This window comes from Betta splendens, chromosome 5 (assembly GCF_900634795.4).
Source record: "Betta splendens chromosome 5, fBetSpl5.4, whole genome shotgun sequence".
In the NCBI taxonomy this organism is placed as follows: Eukaryota; Metazoa; Chordata; class Actinopteri; order Anabantiformes; family Osphronemidae; genus Betta; species Betta splendens.
Window position 1 is genome coordinate 10276173 of NC_040885.2, and position 20342 is coordinate 10296514.

Sequence of the window (20342 nt, forward strand, 5' to 3'; positions counted from 1 at the left end):
ATTTGCAGGGTGTAACTTATGTTGTCAATAAGTTTAAGGCTAACTAGAAATAATTTAATTCACAGAATAAAAACAACAGTCAACGTGTTTCTTAGACATTTATGGATCATATCATCAAAGCTCTCCAGACGGTGTCTCCTCCTTTGGTTTTATTTGACTAGAACATTGTTTGCCAGGTGACTGTTTAGGCTTCGTGGAGGATTTAAAACACAGCCACAGTGGTTCACTTTGTGACAGATGCTATGAAGCGGCGCTACGAGCAGCCCCCCGGGGAGCCGACGGATGAGAGTGCAGCGTTCGGCAGGAAGGACGAGTAATAGGATGCACAGGGTCAGCGGATGATATGATTTGTGTGTCAGTCAAACACCAGCTGTGCAGAAAACAGGACTCGCCGGCCGACGCGGCCGCTTTCGGCAGCAGAGCGTGCGCTGCGTGTGGCCGGGTTTGGAGCGGCCTCCTGGTGCCTAACTGGGTTAGGATGGACACACCGGGATGGAACCAGCAGCAAAATAATGGCATTAGTACCTGCAGCCTGCGCACAAGTGGCCCTGTGGCTGTCAATCCAAACTCATTTGGCCCCGATTGACTGATGGATGATAAGACTTTAAAACCAAGATGTGATAAAGACTTTAACATGAAGAGCACTTTGCCCTCCACGTGATAAACATACGTTTGAGGACGGGGCGGTCGTAACCACCAAGAGTCGACTCCGCATGAATTAGCAGTGGCTGCTTGTAATGGCTTCCGTCACTGTAAATCAATCAGATGAAATCTCGCGGTAAACCCGCTTTCCATTGACCATCTCCTTTGTGCGCGGCACAATGAGAAGCGAGCGAGTGACTGGAATGTGTCCTTTTGTTCCCGGAGGATTCCGTGGCGGTGGCGGTTTCCTATAAGACGCACAGAAACCCCCCAGTAAAGCGTAAACAGCGCAGACGGCGAAGGATGGAGCAGGAAGAGACGAGTCTGTGCGGCGCAATCTGCTGCCATCTCCATTAAGTGGCAGCGAGCAGAGAGCCCGTCCGATAACCTCTGTCTGGGAGCCCGCGCCGTCGGTTGGAAGAAGACATCATTGGATTAAGCGTACGCTCCCACAACCTAAAACAGCTGATCTCGGACTGATACACGCCGTTATTAATTACTCAGCTAAACAATGATTACACTAAAGCCCTGCTTATCAACAGTAACCTGCTCTTCTGTCATTTGTTTGAAATTCTTTTAAACTGCCCTGTATGTTATTTTAAAGCGCTGTGACGCCTCGTGCTACGGTTTTGTGCAACTTCAGGTTCGCTACTGTAAAAAAAAACATTTGGTATTTCTTTCTTCACATTCCACACCTCAGTCCTCCAGCACTATTTCACTTTATTTCTAACCAGATAAAGATGAGAAAAAAAAGAATAGACACACATGTTATGTATTCTCAGAAGACAGTGCTGCCTTGTAACACAATCATCATCTTGGTTCGGTGTTGGCTTTTTACCACTAAAACACTCTTTCCAGCATCACAGACATTCATAAAACCAAGCATTGTCCTTTATATTTGATTTTGTTTTAATTTCAGAGAAAACGCTTCTCACGCTCTGTACGAGTTATTTACTGTTTTGCAGACGTTGACTGATGATCGAAGTAGGAAACCTGACTAACAAACGCAGCTCTGCCGTCCGTCACCGGGGTGCAGGCGGCCGACGGCGCACTGTACTAGTGCGTTGGGTGAGATAACGTGGCACGTGTAGAAACGCGTAGCGCCGCCGCCTGAAAGGACGCGCGTTGGCGTGAATGAAGCCGTCTGAATGCGGCGAGGGCCGGCGAGGGCCGGCGCGAGCACCGACGCGGTGGAAGCGGCACTGTTCATTTGTCAGGAGATGGATTGCAGCCATTGAGAGGAAAAGCTTTTAATTTGGCTCTGGTGTGGTAATTAGGTTTCAATTCGCTGCGCTCACTAAGAGGAATGGGGAGAGTAATGAAGTTAGTCGTCTTGCCGTGTGTGTTTAGGGGGGGGGGGGGGGGGGGTTAAGTATGCACAGTCTACATTTTTCAGTGGCCCTCTCCGCCTCTCATGCTCTAATTCATTGTGTAATGCTGTTTATTGCTGGTATCACAGTGCTTTTGTGCATTAGTTAAGTGGCCCCGGCACATTACTGTAATGGGAAGAGAACATGAAAACACGCCGCAACCCGATACACTGCCACTCTCCGGCCCGCGCCGCTCTATCTTTATAATGTCTCTCCTTGCTCCGCGGCAAATCCGTTGCACCGCGTCCCCAGCGTCTCCTTCCCCTGACGTGCGCGTGGCCACGGAGCTGAGCTGATGTCACTAATGGCTCGGTGTAAAAGGCGGAAGGGACGGAACACGGGAATCTTGGGTTACATGAGCTGGGGAAATATGTGTGTTAAGGGTAAGGACCAAGAGGGGAATAGACTGAGTAAAGACTAATAGAGTAACAGTTTTACTAATGATGTGACGTGGTAATAAAAGGAAAAGTGTGTGTGTATAAGACACGCAGTGGGGCCGTGCAGCAAATGAGTGCGGGGTCAACAAGCAGAATGTCAGTTGTTGCATGCTGTGTGTGTGTGTGTGTGTGTGTGTGTGTGTGTGTGTGGCAGTGGGCACAGTAGCCACATGACGACCCCGGCCTGACCCCCAAGAAGCGTGTAGGCGCCGGGTTCAGTCTGACTCTTGTCACATGATCCTCTGCTGCCCTGACTCTCCGTCCACAATGGAGTATTAATCTGAGCAAACTGCGCACACACACACACACACACACACGCACGCTCAGAAAGCGTCACACATACTTCATGCACAAATAAACCTTTCTTTGTCTCCGTTTTCACAGCTTTACGTTCAACTGTAACAGGATAATCAATATTTGACACACATCTTCACGCGTCCTCATCCAGATGCTCCAGATGTTCCTCATGTTGCAGGCTGTGCCTCGGGCCACCTCAGCGACGCCTCTCGGCTCTTTTTGCTCGCACCCTGTATTCTGACTGTCACACCCGTCGGTTCGTCATCAGGGGATCAGCCGAGAGAGGCAGACGAGGCGGCTGAGCTCTGTGCACACAGGGGACGTGTGCCCTCTGTCCATCATGCCACTTCTCCTTTACACCCAGCTCCAATCAAAGCCGTCCACTGAGTTTTGGTTTTGAAACTGCTGCTGCTTCCGTGAGGTGTCACTATAGTTTATTATGCTGCAGTGTAATGTTAGCGGAGCGGGCCGGAGCCGACTTCCTCCTACCTTTCCCATCTCTCCCACGGTCGGGGCCTCCAGCGTCTCAGCATCCTTGGCGTGTGGGCTGACTCCAGCGCAGCTTCCTGTCATAGAAATTCACGGAACCACATTCTACTCGCGGACACGCACGCCCCTCAGGAGCCATAGGTAGGTTTGTATGGGACGTGCCGCTCACTCACACAATAGAGTCTACACGCGGAAAAGAATGACGCAGTCGCAGCCAAAATGCATAGTGAAAGGTTGAAATGGGCGGCGTAATGTCACCACACAATCAGGTACCAGAGTAAATACTGGATGGTAACCACCAAACAACCTCCTCTGGGTTCGCAAAGGATCCTTTCACGTGAATATTAGGGCGGGCCGTGAGCAGGACCTGGGTTCGTGGAGCTCATGGGCTGAGTGTCGCGGCTGTGACGGGTCGACGTGGTTCGGCTCAGACCGATGGAACCGGCGCTGACTCCAGGACGCTCACGGCCTGGCTCTCTAAGCCCCGCCCACTCCTGCCTGTGGTACAGCGCAGTGCTGTCAATCATCAGTTTGCCTCCAGCCTGTGTGCACATGCTGCATACATGTAAAACCAGCTTTACCGTCATGTCATGTCATCAGACCTGGCTTAGTGATAGACGTCTGTGTCTGCAGGACTCCACTGCTAAGCGTGTATCGTCTCTAGGCTCGCTGAGCCGTAGCAGCTGCGAATTCCTGGAGTGATTTCCTCGTGTACGAAACGCCTGCGGTGCAGGTGACACGTCGTTATATCAGGACAATGGGGCGACAATAGCGGCGAAATTAAAGATGAGGAGCTGGTGGAGGCCATGTGGAAGTGGTTACGGAGGGTGGATGTTCCTGCAGAGCCGCGTCACGTGTCTGCGTCTGTTCAAAAATGTGTGAAAGAGGTTGGCTCAAAATAATAAACACCATTAATGGGTTGATCCGCGGCGAGGACGGCGGTGCCGGCAGGAAGGGTTAAAGAGGCACGGCGCGGAATTTAAAAAGAAAAGCACGGGAGAGAAAAGCAATCAGAGGAGGAGGAAATGAAAAGCAGCTCGATGGCGGCGGGTAATAAGAGATGCACTCGTCAACGAGGCGACCGGCTCACATATTGCGCTCACGCTCGGTTCGGACTGCCGCCGTTTCCCGCGCCAGAGTGCGGTATCGGGGCTGCGATCTGCCCGCGGCGGAGGCGAGCGCCGACAAACCCGCTGTAGTTGCGTCACGCGAGCGCGTGCTCCGGCGGCCTGCGGTGCCGTGCGGCTCCGCTCCAGACGACCTGAGCGCTTGAAGCAACAAACACGAGCCCCGGCGCGCTCCCGCCTCCCCTCCCGCCCCCCTCGCCCGTCTTTCATCGCCGCGTCCGTCTTGTTATTTCGCTCCGTGTTCGGCGCGTTTCCCCTTTTGTCTCGTTCCCTCGCTTCGCGTTTGTTTCTCCTCAGTGTTTGGTCTCCGGCCAGAGGAGGCCCAGAGGAGCCGCGCGCGCGCGCGCGCGCCGCGGGTCACCGCGAGGTCGCGCTCGGCCTCCGACGCGAACCCTCGGAAATGATTATCTCCGCCCGCTCAACCGTTGCTGGCGTCCGGTGACGTGGTGATTTTATCGAAGGTATAAGTCGAGGGAAACCTGTCGCCGGAGTCGCATTTTTGGTGACATTGTAGTGAAAGCGAAACGTGCAGTAACTGTGCAGAGGCGCTGACGGACGATAACAGCTCGAACACACCGGAGGCGATAAGAGCGCCAGGTACCGCGCGCGTCACGTGGTTATCTGCCGGTCAAATCTCCGCCCACGTGATGCAGCGATCAGCGGAGTTCATGGCTGGTGTGACGTGTGCAGCGTCCCCTCAAACTGCAGGTCCTCCACTGGTCTTATCTGGAGGAGTGACACACAAGCTGCCGTTTCCTGTTCACTCGAAACGAGTAGAAACCCCCAAATTCATCGCTACACGAAGCTGCATCTCAGCTCGAGGCTCCACTTCTCTTCCTGCTTATTGTGCGGTACGCTTTTGACAAACAGGCGTCCACCTCCTGCTTCGAGTGTCACCACTTGGACCGCTTTCAGGCACTCTGGCCTTCAGACGCGCTTGAATAACACATTGTACAAGCTAATTCATTTCGGGCCTCCCCTTTAGACATGTGGGCCACCGTAGGTGCACCGTACCTGGGTAATTTGTCCCTCCCTTCCTTTTTCCTGCCTCGCCGGCCTACATACCCCTCCTCTCAGATTTCCGCGGGCTGAGCCCTGGGCTTTTTGTCAACTGTTATAAGATAGTGGGGCCCAGACGCCCAGTCCCCAGGGCCCAAACACACAGGACATTAGCCCAGTGCCTACAGTGTGGCTCTGTGGGGAAGACGTATTCCTCCCTCCCTCTCTCCTGGACCCTCCTTCCTCCTTTCATTGGCCGCAACGGGCAGAAGAAAAGAGGCGATTGTTCGGAGACAAGAGGGATGAATTTGTCTGCCTCAGACAGGAGAAGAAAGGCGGCTTGAAAGGGACTTGTCAGTCGGTGTGGATCGGGTGCTTGGAGGGTGTCCCACTTTTCGGGGAGAATGCGCCGTGCATCAGCGCTGGCGTCGGCGCTTCCCGCGGATCCCACTCCACCGGGACCGTCAGTTCACTGTTCATCGCTAATAACGCTCATCCCACACCGACCTCCAAGTCCAGTCGTCTTGTAGAGATACGCGTTTATCCGCGTGCTCCTGCGTTCGTTTAGCAGCGGGAGGCCTCGCTTGAAAAGGGGGAATCGAACCCCTGTGTGCGTCGCAGCTGGGCCGCGTCTCACTGGGAACACTGGGAGAGCGTCAGACCCGCTGACTCCCACACGCCGTAGCTCCAACGGCGGCTGCGCGCCGACGCTCTGAAAGTGATTTATTGCGTTGTCGCTGTCCTAACGGAGCGGCCCGTCCGTCCACATTACTGCGACAGGTCCTAAGGGAGCGGTGCGATGTGATGATAATAAGACTCACGCTCGCAGGGAACCTCCAGGGGTCTGATTCAGAGCGAAGCCAAAGGATCTGGAACGTTGCTCAAACGTCATAATTTGTGTGTAGGCGCATTCCTTCTGGTTCTTGTCCTCGACTTTGTTAGATTTGGTTGCCTTCGTTGACCTTAGTTTTGGTATCGAGCACCTCAGGCACGGTGACGATGAGTTCTTCCGTTTCGATGCTTGCTCCTTTTCCCGCTTTAATGTCTCCAAAGTAAACTCTGCTCCCTTTCCCTTTCGTCTGGGCTAACCCTCTGCTCTTAGGTTCGTTCAGGCCTTGTTTTTGATTCCTTTAATTGAATTTGGTAGAAAAACAAATGGTCGGAGCAGGGGGCTCGTGTGCGAAGGTGGGAGCTATAAATCTGGCTTGGTGGCTGATGCAGGAATCCCAGACCTCAACCCCTTTCTGCACCGAGGGCTTCGCCGCCTCTCTCCACTCTTTAAATGCGCTTTTATTTTGGGGCTGGACGTGGGCTTTTTCTCGGAGAGCGACTGTGAGAGAGGATCTGGAAGAATGAGAGGGTAGACGATTCCAGGGCGAGGCTTCGGGGACATCTTGAGTGGAGGCTGCAGGCTGAACTTGGGCTGACCCTGAACCGTGTGTCATCTCAAGGATCACTGCCGCAGCCTCGGGGCTGAGACGTCCTTTAACTCTCTCTCTCTCTCTCTCTCTCTCAGAGAAACAATTCATGACTGCAGTCAAACACCAGAGTTTATATGTGTGTTTACATGACTGCTGATAATTGACCAAACGATCTTATCGTGGAAAAGCCGGTTTGTGGCATTTTGATTATGACGTTTGGTTTTCCAAAATATGCCACAGAGGATTTCCTGCAATGTGGTTCCAGGCATTTTATCGTTTTTTTTGCTGACTTTAAACTTGTTGCACTGCACAGTACAACACAGTATCTACCGATATTTCTACTCAGGGCTGTGACGGAAAAGCAATTACAACCTAATCTAGTTCAGAACTGATGTAAACACGCAAAAGAATGGTTTCACGTCTCTGATGGTCGTTTACGAAAAGGTCTTATGTCACTGTGGGATTTGCCTCATGTAACAGACAGGTGAGAAGGTCAATTTCATAAGAGTATTATGCCACGAACAGATGCAGCTGATTAAGTAACTGTGGGAACATATGGCTCAACCTGCTCACTTTCTATCAACAGCACTAATCTCTGCTGCCCAGTGAAGTAACCTGTTTATTAGAGCATCGCGTTAACAAGGGCTCCCTTCAATACACAAACCAGGTCAAGCAGCCAGACCACTACTCTGCTCGAAGACCTCATTTAAAAAGTAGACAGTTTTAAAAAATTTTGTCCAAAGCTGCTGTGTTTTGTTTAGTTTAGTTTTATCAACGCTGTAAGAAGGCACGCATCACTTGAATATAATAATCACACGTTTTATAATAATCACGTGTGCGTGATCGCACGCAACGCGTCTCGAAGGCCGTTTGTTTTCGCAGCTGCCGACATCAAGAGATTTGACGAGAAATCAGAGTGTCGGCAGAACCTGCTCCATCGGTCGAGCTGCGAGTGACCCACTTAACACAAAGATATTCTTGTGATTAATATGAAGATATTGATTAGTGCTGCTTTGCAATGCAACGGGGAAATAATATTTCTGAGTCATCGCTGCTAGGATAAATTTTATTAACAGGTTTGCACTGGACACCAGTTTTCAGCTGTGTTTGACAAGTAGCGAGGAGCAAACATTTGCTCTGGGACTGAAATAGTGAAAGTGTTAGATGGAAATCAGACAGAGGCAGTGGTAGAAATGCTCTGGTGACTTTAGCGTCGGCTGTGGATGAACTGGCCCACGCACAAAAACTGCTGATGTATCACTGCAGAGAACAACAGGAACAGATACAGAGCATCTGATGCATATACGATTTACATAAGATGGTATGATAAGTGATAATAGTACAAAAATCAAATATTGTTATTAGGTAGCTTTGATTTGTGTTATTGTAAAATTATGGTAGTCACAGCATAACCATGACTAGGTTCCCACTAATGGTTCTGATTCGGCAAACGTACATATGTGATATTAAACAGACGGAGCAGACGGTTAATGAACTTGGTCTCTTTATTTCTAAAGAGCATAGATGTTAACCAGCTTAGAGAATGCGCCTCAGCTAAAAAATATATTCATAACTGGGATTCAAGTGATATAGTCAAAGATAGAAGGCAGCGAAAATAAATTATCTGAATAACAATAATATTTAGAATAACAATAATTATAATAAACAGTGTCAAATTAAGGATCATAAATCTTTTTTTTTTTGATTGTTTTCTTTGTGAAAGCTTAAAAAAAAAGTCCACGAGCAAAGAAATCCAGCATATTTTCATGTAATATTGTGAAGAGGGTTGCTCCGTCTGCGACGTCCCCTTCGGGTTCACGCATTTACAATATTCACAGTTAAATGAACCTGTTGGCTGCAGACACTCGGGCCATCGGGTCAGTGGGGACCAATAGAGCAAAGACGTTTTGGTGTTTGCGTGTGTAGCAGAACCTCCCCCGTCACAGTAGGTACCTAAAGACAAGAAGCAAAAAAAAAGGTCCTTCCCACCTCCGCACAGCTTTTCCCCAACAAAACCATTGGAATAATCAATCTGGGTCCATCCGCGCCGAGCCCCCCGAGCCCCCCCCTCCCTCAGCCCATGGCCGTCACCATGTTGGAGTGGTGCGGGTGCCCGAAGGACGGGTGTATGGGCGTGGGCGTGGGCAGCATGTGTCCGGCGTGGCTGAACGGCGCCAGGTGGCCCATGGACATGTGTCCGGCCAGCGAGGCGGCGCTGAACGGGGAGCCCTTGTCGTGCAGGCTCTTGGAGAAGTCCTCGTAGCCGTCGCCGCTCCGCTTGCACTTCTTGGACTTGTTGGACATCTTGCGGTTGCGCGTCTGTATCCCCTCCTTCTTCATGGTCAGGGGCCGGTTCACCTGCGTGGCGAGGGAGAGGTTCAGACTGCGGCCGAGTGAACTAGAAAACCTGATCAGCATGAGAATAAAAAAGCAGGTCACGAATGGAAAGACTGTCTAACCTGCAGCGTGTTGGTCGGACTGTTTTTATTTTTTTATTTTCATGAATATGGTTTTATTTGCTGAGCAAACAATAGTCAGACCTCAGCAGATGTGGCACTAAATCACTTCCATAGGTTTTTGTTGCTGAGCTGCTGGTGAAATGACTAAAACTAATGGACAGTGCCCGAGTTCCTCATCGTGAACTCCAGCAACGACGTGTTTTTAATAGTTTCTGGACAACAAAGGCCCAGGGCTCTAAGTTACATCAGGCTCCTATTACACAGACAACACCGTAGTAGCTCCAGTTCACTGTTGTTTTTTCACCGGGTTCGTTGACAATACAAAAATTCACCTCATGCCTCAAACCTGGTCTGCTCTTCTGTCCTTGTTTAACAGTTTATTCCAACAGCTCCTGCGTTAGTGCGACTCGTACGGAGCCTCAACAACAGCCCCACCATTGTGACCCTAAGGGGGATTACACTTTCCATGGAAACAATAAAGCAAAAAGAAAGAAAACACCAATGAACTCAACGCTGTCTGAGTACCCCCCCCCCCCCATTACCCTCTCTCTCTTCTCTGCCTCTTGTGCCTCAACAATCGGTGTAACCTGCCTGCCTACTTCCCGTCTACTTGACCCCGCCGGCTTTGTGACGGCCCGGCGCTGGCGATCAGCGGTCAAATACTCACATTATGCAGCTTATAATAGAGGCCACAGGCGTTGCACACCGGGTCTCCGTTGGCGTTACGCCGCCATAGCGTGGTGGTGGTCGTCTGGCAGTTAGCACAGCAGGTGCCTGCTCGTCTGGCGGCCGACTGCGGAAAGACATGGGACGCCATTTACATACACTATTTAATCAATTAGGCTTCATCACAACTACTGTAGATATGATGTTAGCGATTATTGTGCAGAAGTATTGTATGGTTCTGCTTAATGTTAAAAAACATTTTATAAATATTGGTTATTATAAGACATGTACACTAATACATCAGATCTGTTCAGCAGCCAATAAACATCATAGGAGGTCAATCTAAACAGTTGCATTTCCTGTTGAACTGCTCGTCTTCCATCAGTCTGATGGTTTTTTTCACATTATATTTAGACTGTTTTATTTCCATACGCACAAAGGCGTAGTTTTCAGTCTCCTTAGTAGTTTTTTTTTCAGTTTTTTTTTTCTACTTAAGGAAACAGCATCACAGTTTGTGACTTGAGCATTTCATCCATCGACTTCCATAACTTTCCCAGTCCACACGTTATTATTTTCGCTTTCACGCGGTGGACCGTGGCTTGACCACTGCACCACGTGCTGCGTGTCTCCAGTTGGGAGGAAGCAGGCGCCGGCCCCGCTGCTTTATCTGGACGGGTCAGACATCCGGATAGGAAACAACTGGAAGGCTGCTGTCGCTGAGCCCGGGCCGGCCCATACGGAAACCAGGCCTGATATATGGCTGCACGTGCATTTATAGACGCTGAAATAAATTTTGTATGGACAGCTGCGGGGCGATGTCGAATAAATCTGGGTCGGTTCGACGTGGCCGCCGAACAACACGTTTCGTTTGCGCGTAAAGCCCAGGTCCGTCAGCGTTAAGGTTTGTGGCGTGGAGACGCGCACACGTGTTTGCTTATTAAAACAACGTATGTAATGTTCCGCTAATTCAAACCAATCAGCGTTTAACATTTACCGTCTATTATACAGCGATACAATAGTGTCGCCGTTCTATAGGCTCCTGGTGATTTAATGAGGCTCTGTCTTCATTTCACGTCGCTTCCTGCTGCAGCTTACAGCTACACACACACACACACACACACACACACACACACAAACACACACACACACACACACACACCTGCTGCAGAGGGTCGATTCATAGCGTCACACTGCAGAGATATCGGTGTTCGCTGGCGTTTTAAAAATGTCACTAAGGATTTTGCAGGTACATTTAAATAGCTCGAGTTTTTATTTAAATGTTTTTATTTTCTATTTTAGGTAGTGTGGATGTAGTTTACGCCTGTGTGAACAACTCTGATGCTAAAGCATCAGAGTTTTTTTTGAATTACAGGTTTTGTCTAAATATTTTTGTTTTGTTTTGAGACAATGCATATTGACATATTAATGGTATATTTATTTGAGTTACTTTTCTCAACCCCAAAAAACAAACAAGCAAGTTAACTTTGAGACATTTATTTACGCTAGATGTGGAGACACCTGATCTCCCCTAAAGCCCTATGAATTAGCCTTTACTGCTCAGAGTTCACTCATCGTGGCCCAAAGCTGCTCCATTATGAGCCATTAAGCGCCAGCGATGCTCTGTGTTGTGTTAGGGGACAGTGTGCAGGCCCCACTATCACTGACAGTATCAGAAGTAGCAGTAATAATGATAACAGAAACAACACAGATAGCCCCACTCTGCCTGCAGCCTCGGCTGAAGGAGCAAGAGGTGAGTGAGGGACACAATTCCTGGAAACTGATTGGGAAAATATAACTTTCCTGGCTTTGTACCTCCTCCCTCCTCTCTTTTTATTTATCACCACACACTCCGGAGTGGGGGGGACTCACCAGCCTGCGTTTGGGTTTGATCAGCGGTCTGTTCTGCCCGTTCATTTTGTGGTACAGGCCGCAGGCGTTGCACAGGTAGTGTCCGGTGCTGTCGCGCCTCCACAGGGGCGTCGAGGTGGCTCCACAGTTCACACACTCACGGCCCTCTGAGGAAAGACACGCACTCATATCAGTCACATCAAGCGCCGCGATGCCTCTGTGATCAAACCTGCAGCGGCCTAAGCCCTGATCATTGGGTTTATGGCTGCCAAGGTGAACAACTGTGTTTGTGTGTGTCATCCAACACCACTGTATTAGTCGCTCGACTCTTGGAGGGAGGAAAGAGAAACAGCGTCTGCACGTACTGGTAAATAAAGAGGCTCCCAGCGTTTACATTAGCAGAGGTTGAAGTTTGTTTGCCCTCAGTCGTAGCTTCCTCTCAGCTCATACGCGTAGCCTCGTTTCAAAGATTTGTTAAAAAAAACTAACATTGCCATTTAAATTAGATTTTAAGATTAGTGCAAATGACCTTTCAAACATAAGGAAAAAACATTATAAATATACATATTTTATTTTATGATTATTTTTGTATTTTCAGTTGAAGTAAAATAACAGTACAATACTACACTTCACTGACTGTGTGGATTTCAGCTTTTATTTCATATTTAAGGTGAGTTCAGGTTTATTTAGTCAGGCAGGTTTGAAGCTGGGAGTCTCCTGTAATCAAATAACAATCAGGACAACGTATTCATGTCTGATGTAACAGAGGAGCCACTCTAGCCTAAATACTGGGGTTTGGGCTCTGGGCTCCTGTGCGTCTACCTTTCACACCTCTGGGCCGCATCCAGCTCACTGCTCTGCTGCAGCCAAGCTCAGGAGTAATTACAGAGTGACGGTGGACAAAAGAGGATTATCCAAGCCTGTGCTGAGACCAGAGCAGGCTCAGGCCTCCGAGACCAGAGACCGGTCCAGACAAACATTCATAGCTCTCAGTTGCTATTTAAATGTCAAATTTGCAAAGTTAGAATCAAACGTTCGAATCACTGCCTGCAGCTGTGAGACGTCTGTGATGAGCTAATTTAACACTGACGCAAAAAAAATAAATAAATAAAATAAAAGCAGGTCATATTACTATTTTTAAAATAGCGTTTTTTTACTTTTACGAGGCCTTCATAATTTAGGTAGTTAAAACAGTTTCGTCTGACAAGCTGGCTGTTTATTTGTCACGTACCCTTTTTTAAATTTAAAAATTCTTCTTTGACATTTTTTTAATGTCACCTAATAATTGTACGTTTTAATAATAATTGTCGGTGCACTGCAGTCGTAAACTACACGACTTTGACTTAAGTTACGCACAATTAAACGCAGATATCGTGTGTTTTAGAGAGGCCTCCTATGCATTTTCTAATGTCCACTGTTTCCAGGGGACTCACCGGTGCAGGACCGCGTCTTGCCTTTGTTTTTGGCGGTGAAGCCGGACGACGCTCCCAGCAGGCTGCCGGGGTGAAACAGGCTGCCGCTGTACTCGTGCGCCGCTGGCAGAGAATAGGGGTACGTCGGGATCGGATGGTGGGTGGGGGGCGTCTGGGCGGTCATGGAGGCCAGGCTGCTCCTCAGCGGACTGGACCCCTCCATCTTCATCCCCTCAGGTAACGACACTTGGTACTTGATAGATTCCTTTTCGTCCATTCTGGCGGCGGAGGACGGCGAGGACGCGGCCCCCGGGTCCGGCGATACGTCCTTGGGCGGCGTGGGGGGGAAGGTGTACAGGTGGGGGCTGGAGTGGGACGGCGGGGTCAGCGAGGATGCGGAGACCGCGTTTGAGTTGCTGCTGCACGGGTAGACGGCCGAGAGCGCGCCCGGGGACGCCGAGCCGGGGTGGTGCAGGCTGGGCTTGGTGAAGGGGCTGACGGCCCAGGCGTTGTGGTGGTGGGCCGACAGGGCCGACTTCCCCCCGTCCAGCCACGAAATCCCCGGGCTGTGGATGAGGTGAGGCCGGCAGACCTGAGTCCCCGCCAGGCGGGCTGTGGAAACAGGCGCGAGTCGTTACGCACGGGATGGTGTTTCCGAGGCAGAACGAGACTTGTTGATTCGCCGGACGCGCGGACCCGATTAAAACACGCGATCGAACACGGGAAAACAGACATGACATCCTTATTTACTGATCAAAATCTACCTTTAAAATGAGCATCGCCTAACGCTGAAGAATTATCACATTTGTGGATATAAAATATTGTTATTGGCTGAGAAAACGGTGATAACACGTTTAAGACACTCAAACATTAACTAAACGATTTAAATATAGTTCACGTTTAGAACTGCAGAGCAACGTAGAACACAATTTAGATGCATGATTTATTTATACAATGCAAACGAATGAACCGTTTCATAATTTTTCACAATTCTTTTCCAGATAAACATCTGTTTTGCTGTGCAGCTGCAGCGTCTCACAGCGCAAGGCCAGCTCCGGGTTTCCGCCTCGCGCGCGCCAGCAGCGCCTCTCCGCCGCGTCTTACCGTGCGCTTGGCTGTAGGACACCCGGGCTCTGGCGGGGTTGTGGTAGTACGGGTTTCCCTGCGAGTCCAGGTGGTTGAAGAAAACGTCCACCTCGTCCGGGGGCAGCAGCTGAGCGGTGGGCTCCATGTAGTTGTGGCCCAGGCCGGGGTGGTGCGAGTCCGGGTGCTGTCCGTTCAGCACGGCGTGGTGATGCATCCAGCGGGGCTGATCCGCCGCCACGTCCATGTCTGCGGCTCTTGGTCGCTCGATTGATGAAGTCAAAGAATATCCAGGGACGGGACACGGGAGGGTTTAGAACACGTGCCCTTTACGAGGACATTGGGCGTCTGTGTCCATTCACAGGAGACTAACGCTCTGCTTCTGCTCCCCTGAATTAAAGTCCTTTATCTTCCTGCACGTGGAGTCCACTGACACTGGAAACCTGCAACAGGCAACCATCAAAGGTTAACATTTTTCAAGCCCCTGCAGTGGAATGGATGGATTTGAACACGGTCACCACGCTCCACAGCCCGTTGCGCCTTTTCACCCGCAGCTTGACTCAGTCGCCGCACCCGCATAAACATGTCCTACCTGTAGTCAGTTCATCCGAGTGTCGCCGCGCGCAGCCGCCGCCCGTCTCCGTCCGGTGCTGCGGGTCGCGCCAGGTTTTAGGTGGTGTTCGTCAGAGTCAACTCCGTCCGCTGGGACTTGGGCAACGCGTATAACCGTGGCTGTCAGCGCGGGGCAGGCTCGTCGAGCTCGTGGGCGGGGCCTCGAATAAGGCTTCGACTCAGCCAATTGCGCGGCGGCTCCGACGAACCTCGGAGGCGACGCCGCCGAAGAGAGCGTGACATGTTTCAATAGTGCGGCTCCTCAGGCCGGAGTGATGTAAGGACTCGTCTTTACGTTTTATTTGTGAACGTTCACTCATATATGCAGCTTTGGTGTCAGCAATATAGGCACTGCATGAGTAAACTACAGTTATCACAGTGAACGCAATAACACGAAGCAGCCTTTAAAATCAACAGTGATTTTTGGCCTTGGGTTTTATTTTGTGTATGCCTGATTTTACACACAGTGGCTCAGTCCATCACACACCTGTGAACGTCAGGCCCACGCAAGATGCAGCATCTGCCGAATCAAACCCTGACCCTCGTGCGTTCTCTCTGTTTTACTTATTCTACCCCTTTTCGGCTACGCATCACATTTCTGCACCCAGTGACTCTCGTTTTGCTGTTTTCGTGTTGGTTTATATTTATTTGTTGAGTTTTGACCGTTTGTAGGTTCGGGCTGTATTGCGTCTCTCCCTCTTGCTCTCTGTCTGTCTCTCCTCACGCATGATTGACAGACAATAATTGGAGAGGGAGCGCGTGCAGCCCCGGCCGACCGACACTGCCGCCTGCTTGACGCCGTTTCCTGACGTCAGTGCATCTTGGGTGGAAAAACATATTCAGGACATGAACTTTTTGCGGCACTGAGGGAGACGGGGGTTGCCCGGAGTCTGCTGCTGTCCCAGAGGATGAGCTCGAGGAAAGACAGTACAACTGATCTACACTGTAACATTAATAATACACCAGTTCATTCTCCTGAGCCCGCTGTGATTTCTGTCAACTACCGACAAGGTGAACGATTAGATTAGAATAGATTACAATACAATGTATATTTGCAACGTAAAAAAACATTTTCCAAAAAACATTTTCTTTCTTTGTTTTGCACAAAACTAATTGAGTTTTCACAAAATGTCTTAGTAATCACTGTAAAGTTAAATAAGAAACACAACTTTAAGATGCGCATACTTGTGCACAGGTTTTTTGTTGTTGTTTTGAACAAAGTGTGATTTATTAAGCACAAGGGACGGTCCACAATTAATTGTATCTTCTATTGGGGCCAGCTGTGTTTTTTTATTTTGTTCTACACGTCACAACAAATAATTAGATCTATCTATCTATCTATCTATCTATCTATCTATCTATCTATCTATCTATCTATCTATCTATCTATCTATCTGTCTGTCTGTCTGTCTGTCTGTCTGTCTGTCTGTCTGTCTGTCTGTCTGTCTGTCTGTCTGTCTGTCTGTCTGTCTGTCTGTCTGTCTGTCTGTCTATCTATCTATCTATCTATCTATCTATCTATCTATCTATCTATCTATCTATCTATCTATATTCTTTATTCGCTGCTATAAAACTTCTGCTTCAAACTCGCAAACAACAACAAACCAAGAGAATTAACATAATTAGATTATTTTTTACAGTGCAAAAACTCAAAAACTGCCACAGACGGAGACAATAAATCTTTTCAAGCAGCATTAAGAGGAAATGTGCCGTATAGACTGAAGAAAGAAAGCAGAACATACCGTAGGGACAAGTGTGGCAGTATTAGCGCTCATGGGATGAGGACGTGTTGGAAATACACATGCTTTGAGTGTGAGCCCTTTTGATCTGGCGTGGCGATAAAACCTTATCGGCGACGAACATCCAGTTCCATTTTAGGATTTGACATTAATTCAATCCGCTCTTTTTTAGCTGCTCTTTTTTTCCAACACGATCCCCGGAGAAAGAGGGAGGTCGCAGCCCGATTCAATACCGAGGATCTCATTATAGGACTGTCATTGGAAAAGGAAGTGGCATTATTACCCAGTAATAAAGATAAATAAAATGTTATGTTATAGAAGCTATAACGTACATAAAATGTAACAATGACTACAAGAAACTTCTTTTTAAAATAATTTAATCCTAACCATAATCTCATCTAATTAAAAGACCAATTTTATGATTTTGTAGCTGTAGTTGCATTTGCTGTGGTTTTTAAATACTCCTGTTAAATCAGAGAAAAAGTCTCCTCTGCACTAAGATCACGGACGTGCGCGTTGGGGAGCTTGGTGGGATCCTGGGGTCTCACTGATTATAACCCATCCCGGGGTAATTTTTCATCGGTGCTGGCTAATCTTTGTTCTTTGTGAAGATAATAAATAGCCTAATCGTTATCAGCGAGCTGCTGGAGGTGTCGGGGAGAATGGGGCTGATCGGCCCGGGAAATAGGCTCCAAGTGCCGCGGAATAAATGGCATTTCTTATCTCTCTCTCCCAGATTATCGCTGCCTTTTCAGACTCGCACAACAAATACATCTAATGAAGGGAATGCATCATTTACCGGAGCAGATCTCTGTGAATGACTGATAGATATGTAGATAGATAGACTGATGGGGGGGCTGTATTGGGGAGGGGGGGGGGGGGGGTATTATTTACAAGTTTAATGTTCTCGCATGTGCGAAGTCTTTATTCGGTGTATTTAAACAACATAAATACAGCTGGGGTTTTATTATTTTTAACTTATCTGCGTGGACCATCTGAGGTTCCGGTTCTTTGTTGTGGTGTCTTATTTCTTTTATGTTGGATTTCAGCGGATAAGAGTTAAACAGACGTAGCCGCCTCGAACCAGACATAAATTTATACCTGAATATTTTTTCATGTGTTGTGCATATTGCAAATACCACATGTCAGTATAATATGCAGCAGTAAAAGACAGGTTTTTCTGATACTTGAAACAATTTAGTTTTATGAATTCTTCTATTTATTCTGCTTTATATCTTTGGCATAAATTCTACAGGAGTTTAAATTTTGTTTGGGTTGCAGATTTTAAGTAATGGGAAATTGATTTAAATGTTAATATGATGCTATTTTTACACCAGCTTAACAAAATTTCACAATCTTCTGTAGATAAACTTACTTTAGTAAGTAAAATGTAAAATAAAATATTATAGTTTCATTTTTGGCTTGAGATCAAACACAAAGAAATAAACAGATAATGAAAACTCTTAACCTATTCCACATAAAGCATAAAATAAGATATAATGAAGTTAGTCCTGTAACGTGAGGAATAAAGATGTTTTTATAATCTGTGGTGTTGAAGAACTGTGGATGGGGACTGACCAGTTGAAGAAGAAAAGGTATTTTCCAATATATACAAACTGGATGCTTAATAACTTGGCAGCTGCAGCAGCTCTGGCTGCTGCTGATGGTCTCCAGGGCAACAGAGATAGCAGTGCAGTCATTTTCCATATCTTACAGTCTATTATATTCAAGGATTAGTTCTCCTTCCCGAAAAGGTCAAACATAAAGTCAAGCCAGCCAGGAGTGCTCCTCCTTTCTCCTTCTCTGACAGAACATTTCTCTTTTTTTTTTATTTTATCTAGTTAAACCAATGTGATTATCTTTGCTGACATGCTTTGATACATACACACATCTCAGACAAGGCAACAAACCCTTTCTTTGGTTTGATGTCCTGTAAGTTAAGGCTGTATAGAACTGTATTTGCTTCTGTGATACCTTATGTATTTGAAATTACAGTTCCTTTTTTTACTCAGTGTTACCCAAATAGCTCCTTAACGATGAAAATAGAGATTAGTGTGTTTAATGTCTTCAATACAATGTTTGATCGTTTAGTCGGGGTGTATTTAAGGTTTTATCATTTCTGGCTTGGCCACAAGATAAGATGTGACAGGCTTCATTTTGCTGTTCCATGAGCGAGACCTGCTCTGATGCTGCAGGTGATTGTGTCAGCAAAAAAGCAACACACTAGATATTAGAAGGAAAGAATGTTCACGTTCAAATTCATTTTAAATTTCACACTTTAATTACATTCAAATATTAAATTTATTTTATATATTATAATAATTTAACACATTATTCGTATTCTTACTTCACCTTATGATGTTCAATTTTTGTGTTGACTGGTAACGTGACATGTATTATTTGACAAATCATTCTGATGTAATTTAATTACATTCATTGACGCAGCAGGGTCACAGTTCACCCTAGTGCTCTCACATAATGACATAATGACCGAGGATCCGAGGCTTGTGGAGGACTCTCATGACGTGACAGTGTCCGTGCTCACGCCTGATGGAATAATCGAGCAGACAGCGACACCTAGCGGAGAGCAGCTGCTCCCGCCCCCTCATGTAAAGTGACGATGTGCTGCACGGATGTAACATTAAACGACCGTCGTTTCCTTCTGCAGCTTTATATCACTTTTTGGTAGTGGTGTGTAAAATTGAGAATAGTCTGGTTTGGTTCTAAAAAAACATGTGCATCATTTTGTGTTTCAGAGAAGTCAGAAAAATGAGAGAATAATGTAATACAGATGTTTCCATCCAGATGTTGGCATGCAGATCACTAAATGGTCTGATGAAGGGCTAAGGAAAACAAAAATGACCATAATGGCTGCGCTCAATATTTGTGCCATGTCTTTCACTAATTTTTTTTAGACTGGTCTCTGCTGATTTATCCTTTTTAACAACAAATACGCTGCTAAAGCCCAAGGCTACACCCAAGAGAAGTCACTTAGAACTATTTAGTGTTTGAAAATAAATAAACCACAGGCTAACAAGAAACACCTGTCAGTCAATTCTTCCACCCGCTGGCTCTGTGTAACACATCAAAGGGTAAACACAAACCAATAGAATTTTAAAAATGAACTTTTTACTTTTTTTTTGGAAATTCCATTTTTTTTTCAATTTTTGTTAGAATTATGATGCAGCAAAATTCTTCATGGTCCAGTTCTTCTATCTGCTGCCAGTGGTGTAAGTCCAAAGCTCTGTTTCCATCTTTCATTCAGTGATCTTACTGAAACTCACTTTTTGATCATATATGTCACTACTACACCCAGAGGATCACTACTGAGTCATTAGAGGTCAGAGGCTCACTGCTTCACTTCCTGCCTGAGAGCAGCAGGAAGTGAAAGTTTACAACACCTAAGCCGTCAATCAAAGCCCGTTTCACTGGCGTTGTCCAGGGAGTTACAGAATTCAAAACATGCAACATGTGAGTGAGTCAGTTTTAGATATTTTGTCTGTGTCTGTGTGTCTTGGCTTCATGTGGGAGTGAGCGTGTTTGTGTTCAGATGTGTGTTTATTAAAGACTGCGACTCCATTTACAAACCAGAGAATATTCAGATGAATTAGAGTTTAGACATTTTCAAATGCGCACTGACAGAGTTAAGGTCAAATTCTAGGGCTCCTAGTTCTAATGGCAAAATAATATTACAATATTAAATTCCCCAATGACTAAGCTCAGTGTTTATCTTATACATGA

The 20342-nt window shown here is 47.3% G+C and overlaps 1 protein-coding gene across 2 annotated transcripts; it reads right to left on the minus strand.

The window, feature by feature from the left end:
- Positions 1–7827: 7827 nt before the first annotated feature.
- Positions 7828–14984, minus strand: gata2b (GATA binding protein 2b). 2 transcript variants are annotated; one of them, XM_029151715.3, is made up of 6 exons: positions 14843–14984; positions 14272–14693; positions 13210–13779; positions 11777–11922; positions 9909–10034; positions 7828–9140 (listed from the first exon to the last, which is right to left on the minus strand). In XM_029151715.3, the coding sequence occupies exons 2-6, from the start codon at positions 14495–14497 to the stop codon at positions 8856–8858; spliced, it is 1353 nt and encodes a 450-aa protein (XP_029007548.1). In that variant the 5' UTR covers positions 14498–14693; positions 14843–14984; the 3' UTR covers positions 7828–8855. The 2 variants fall into 2 exon arrangements, with proteins under 2 accessions (XP_029007548.1, XP_029007547.1); XM_029151714.3 differs by having other exon boundaries at positions 13189–13779.
- Positions 14985–20342: the final 5358 nt, after the last annotated feature.

Bases quoted from the DNA above. Each gene is read 5' to 3' on its own strand.
- gata2b (XM_029151714.3), bottom strand. From the start codon at position 14,497: ATGGACGTGGCGGCGGATCAGCCCCGCTGGATGCATCACCACGCCGTG. The intron at 13,780-14,271 runs GTAAGACGCGGC...CTGTTTCCACAG, and splicing joins GTCCTACAGCCAAGCGCACG to CCCGCCTGGCGGGGACTCAG. The intron at 9,141-9,908 runs GTGAGTATTTGA...CTCGCCACGCAG, and splicing joins TCTATTATAAGCTGCATAAT to GTGAACCGGCCCCTGACCAT.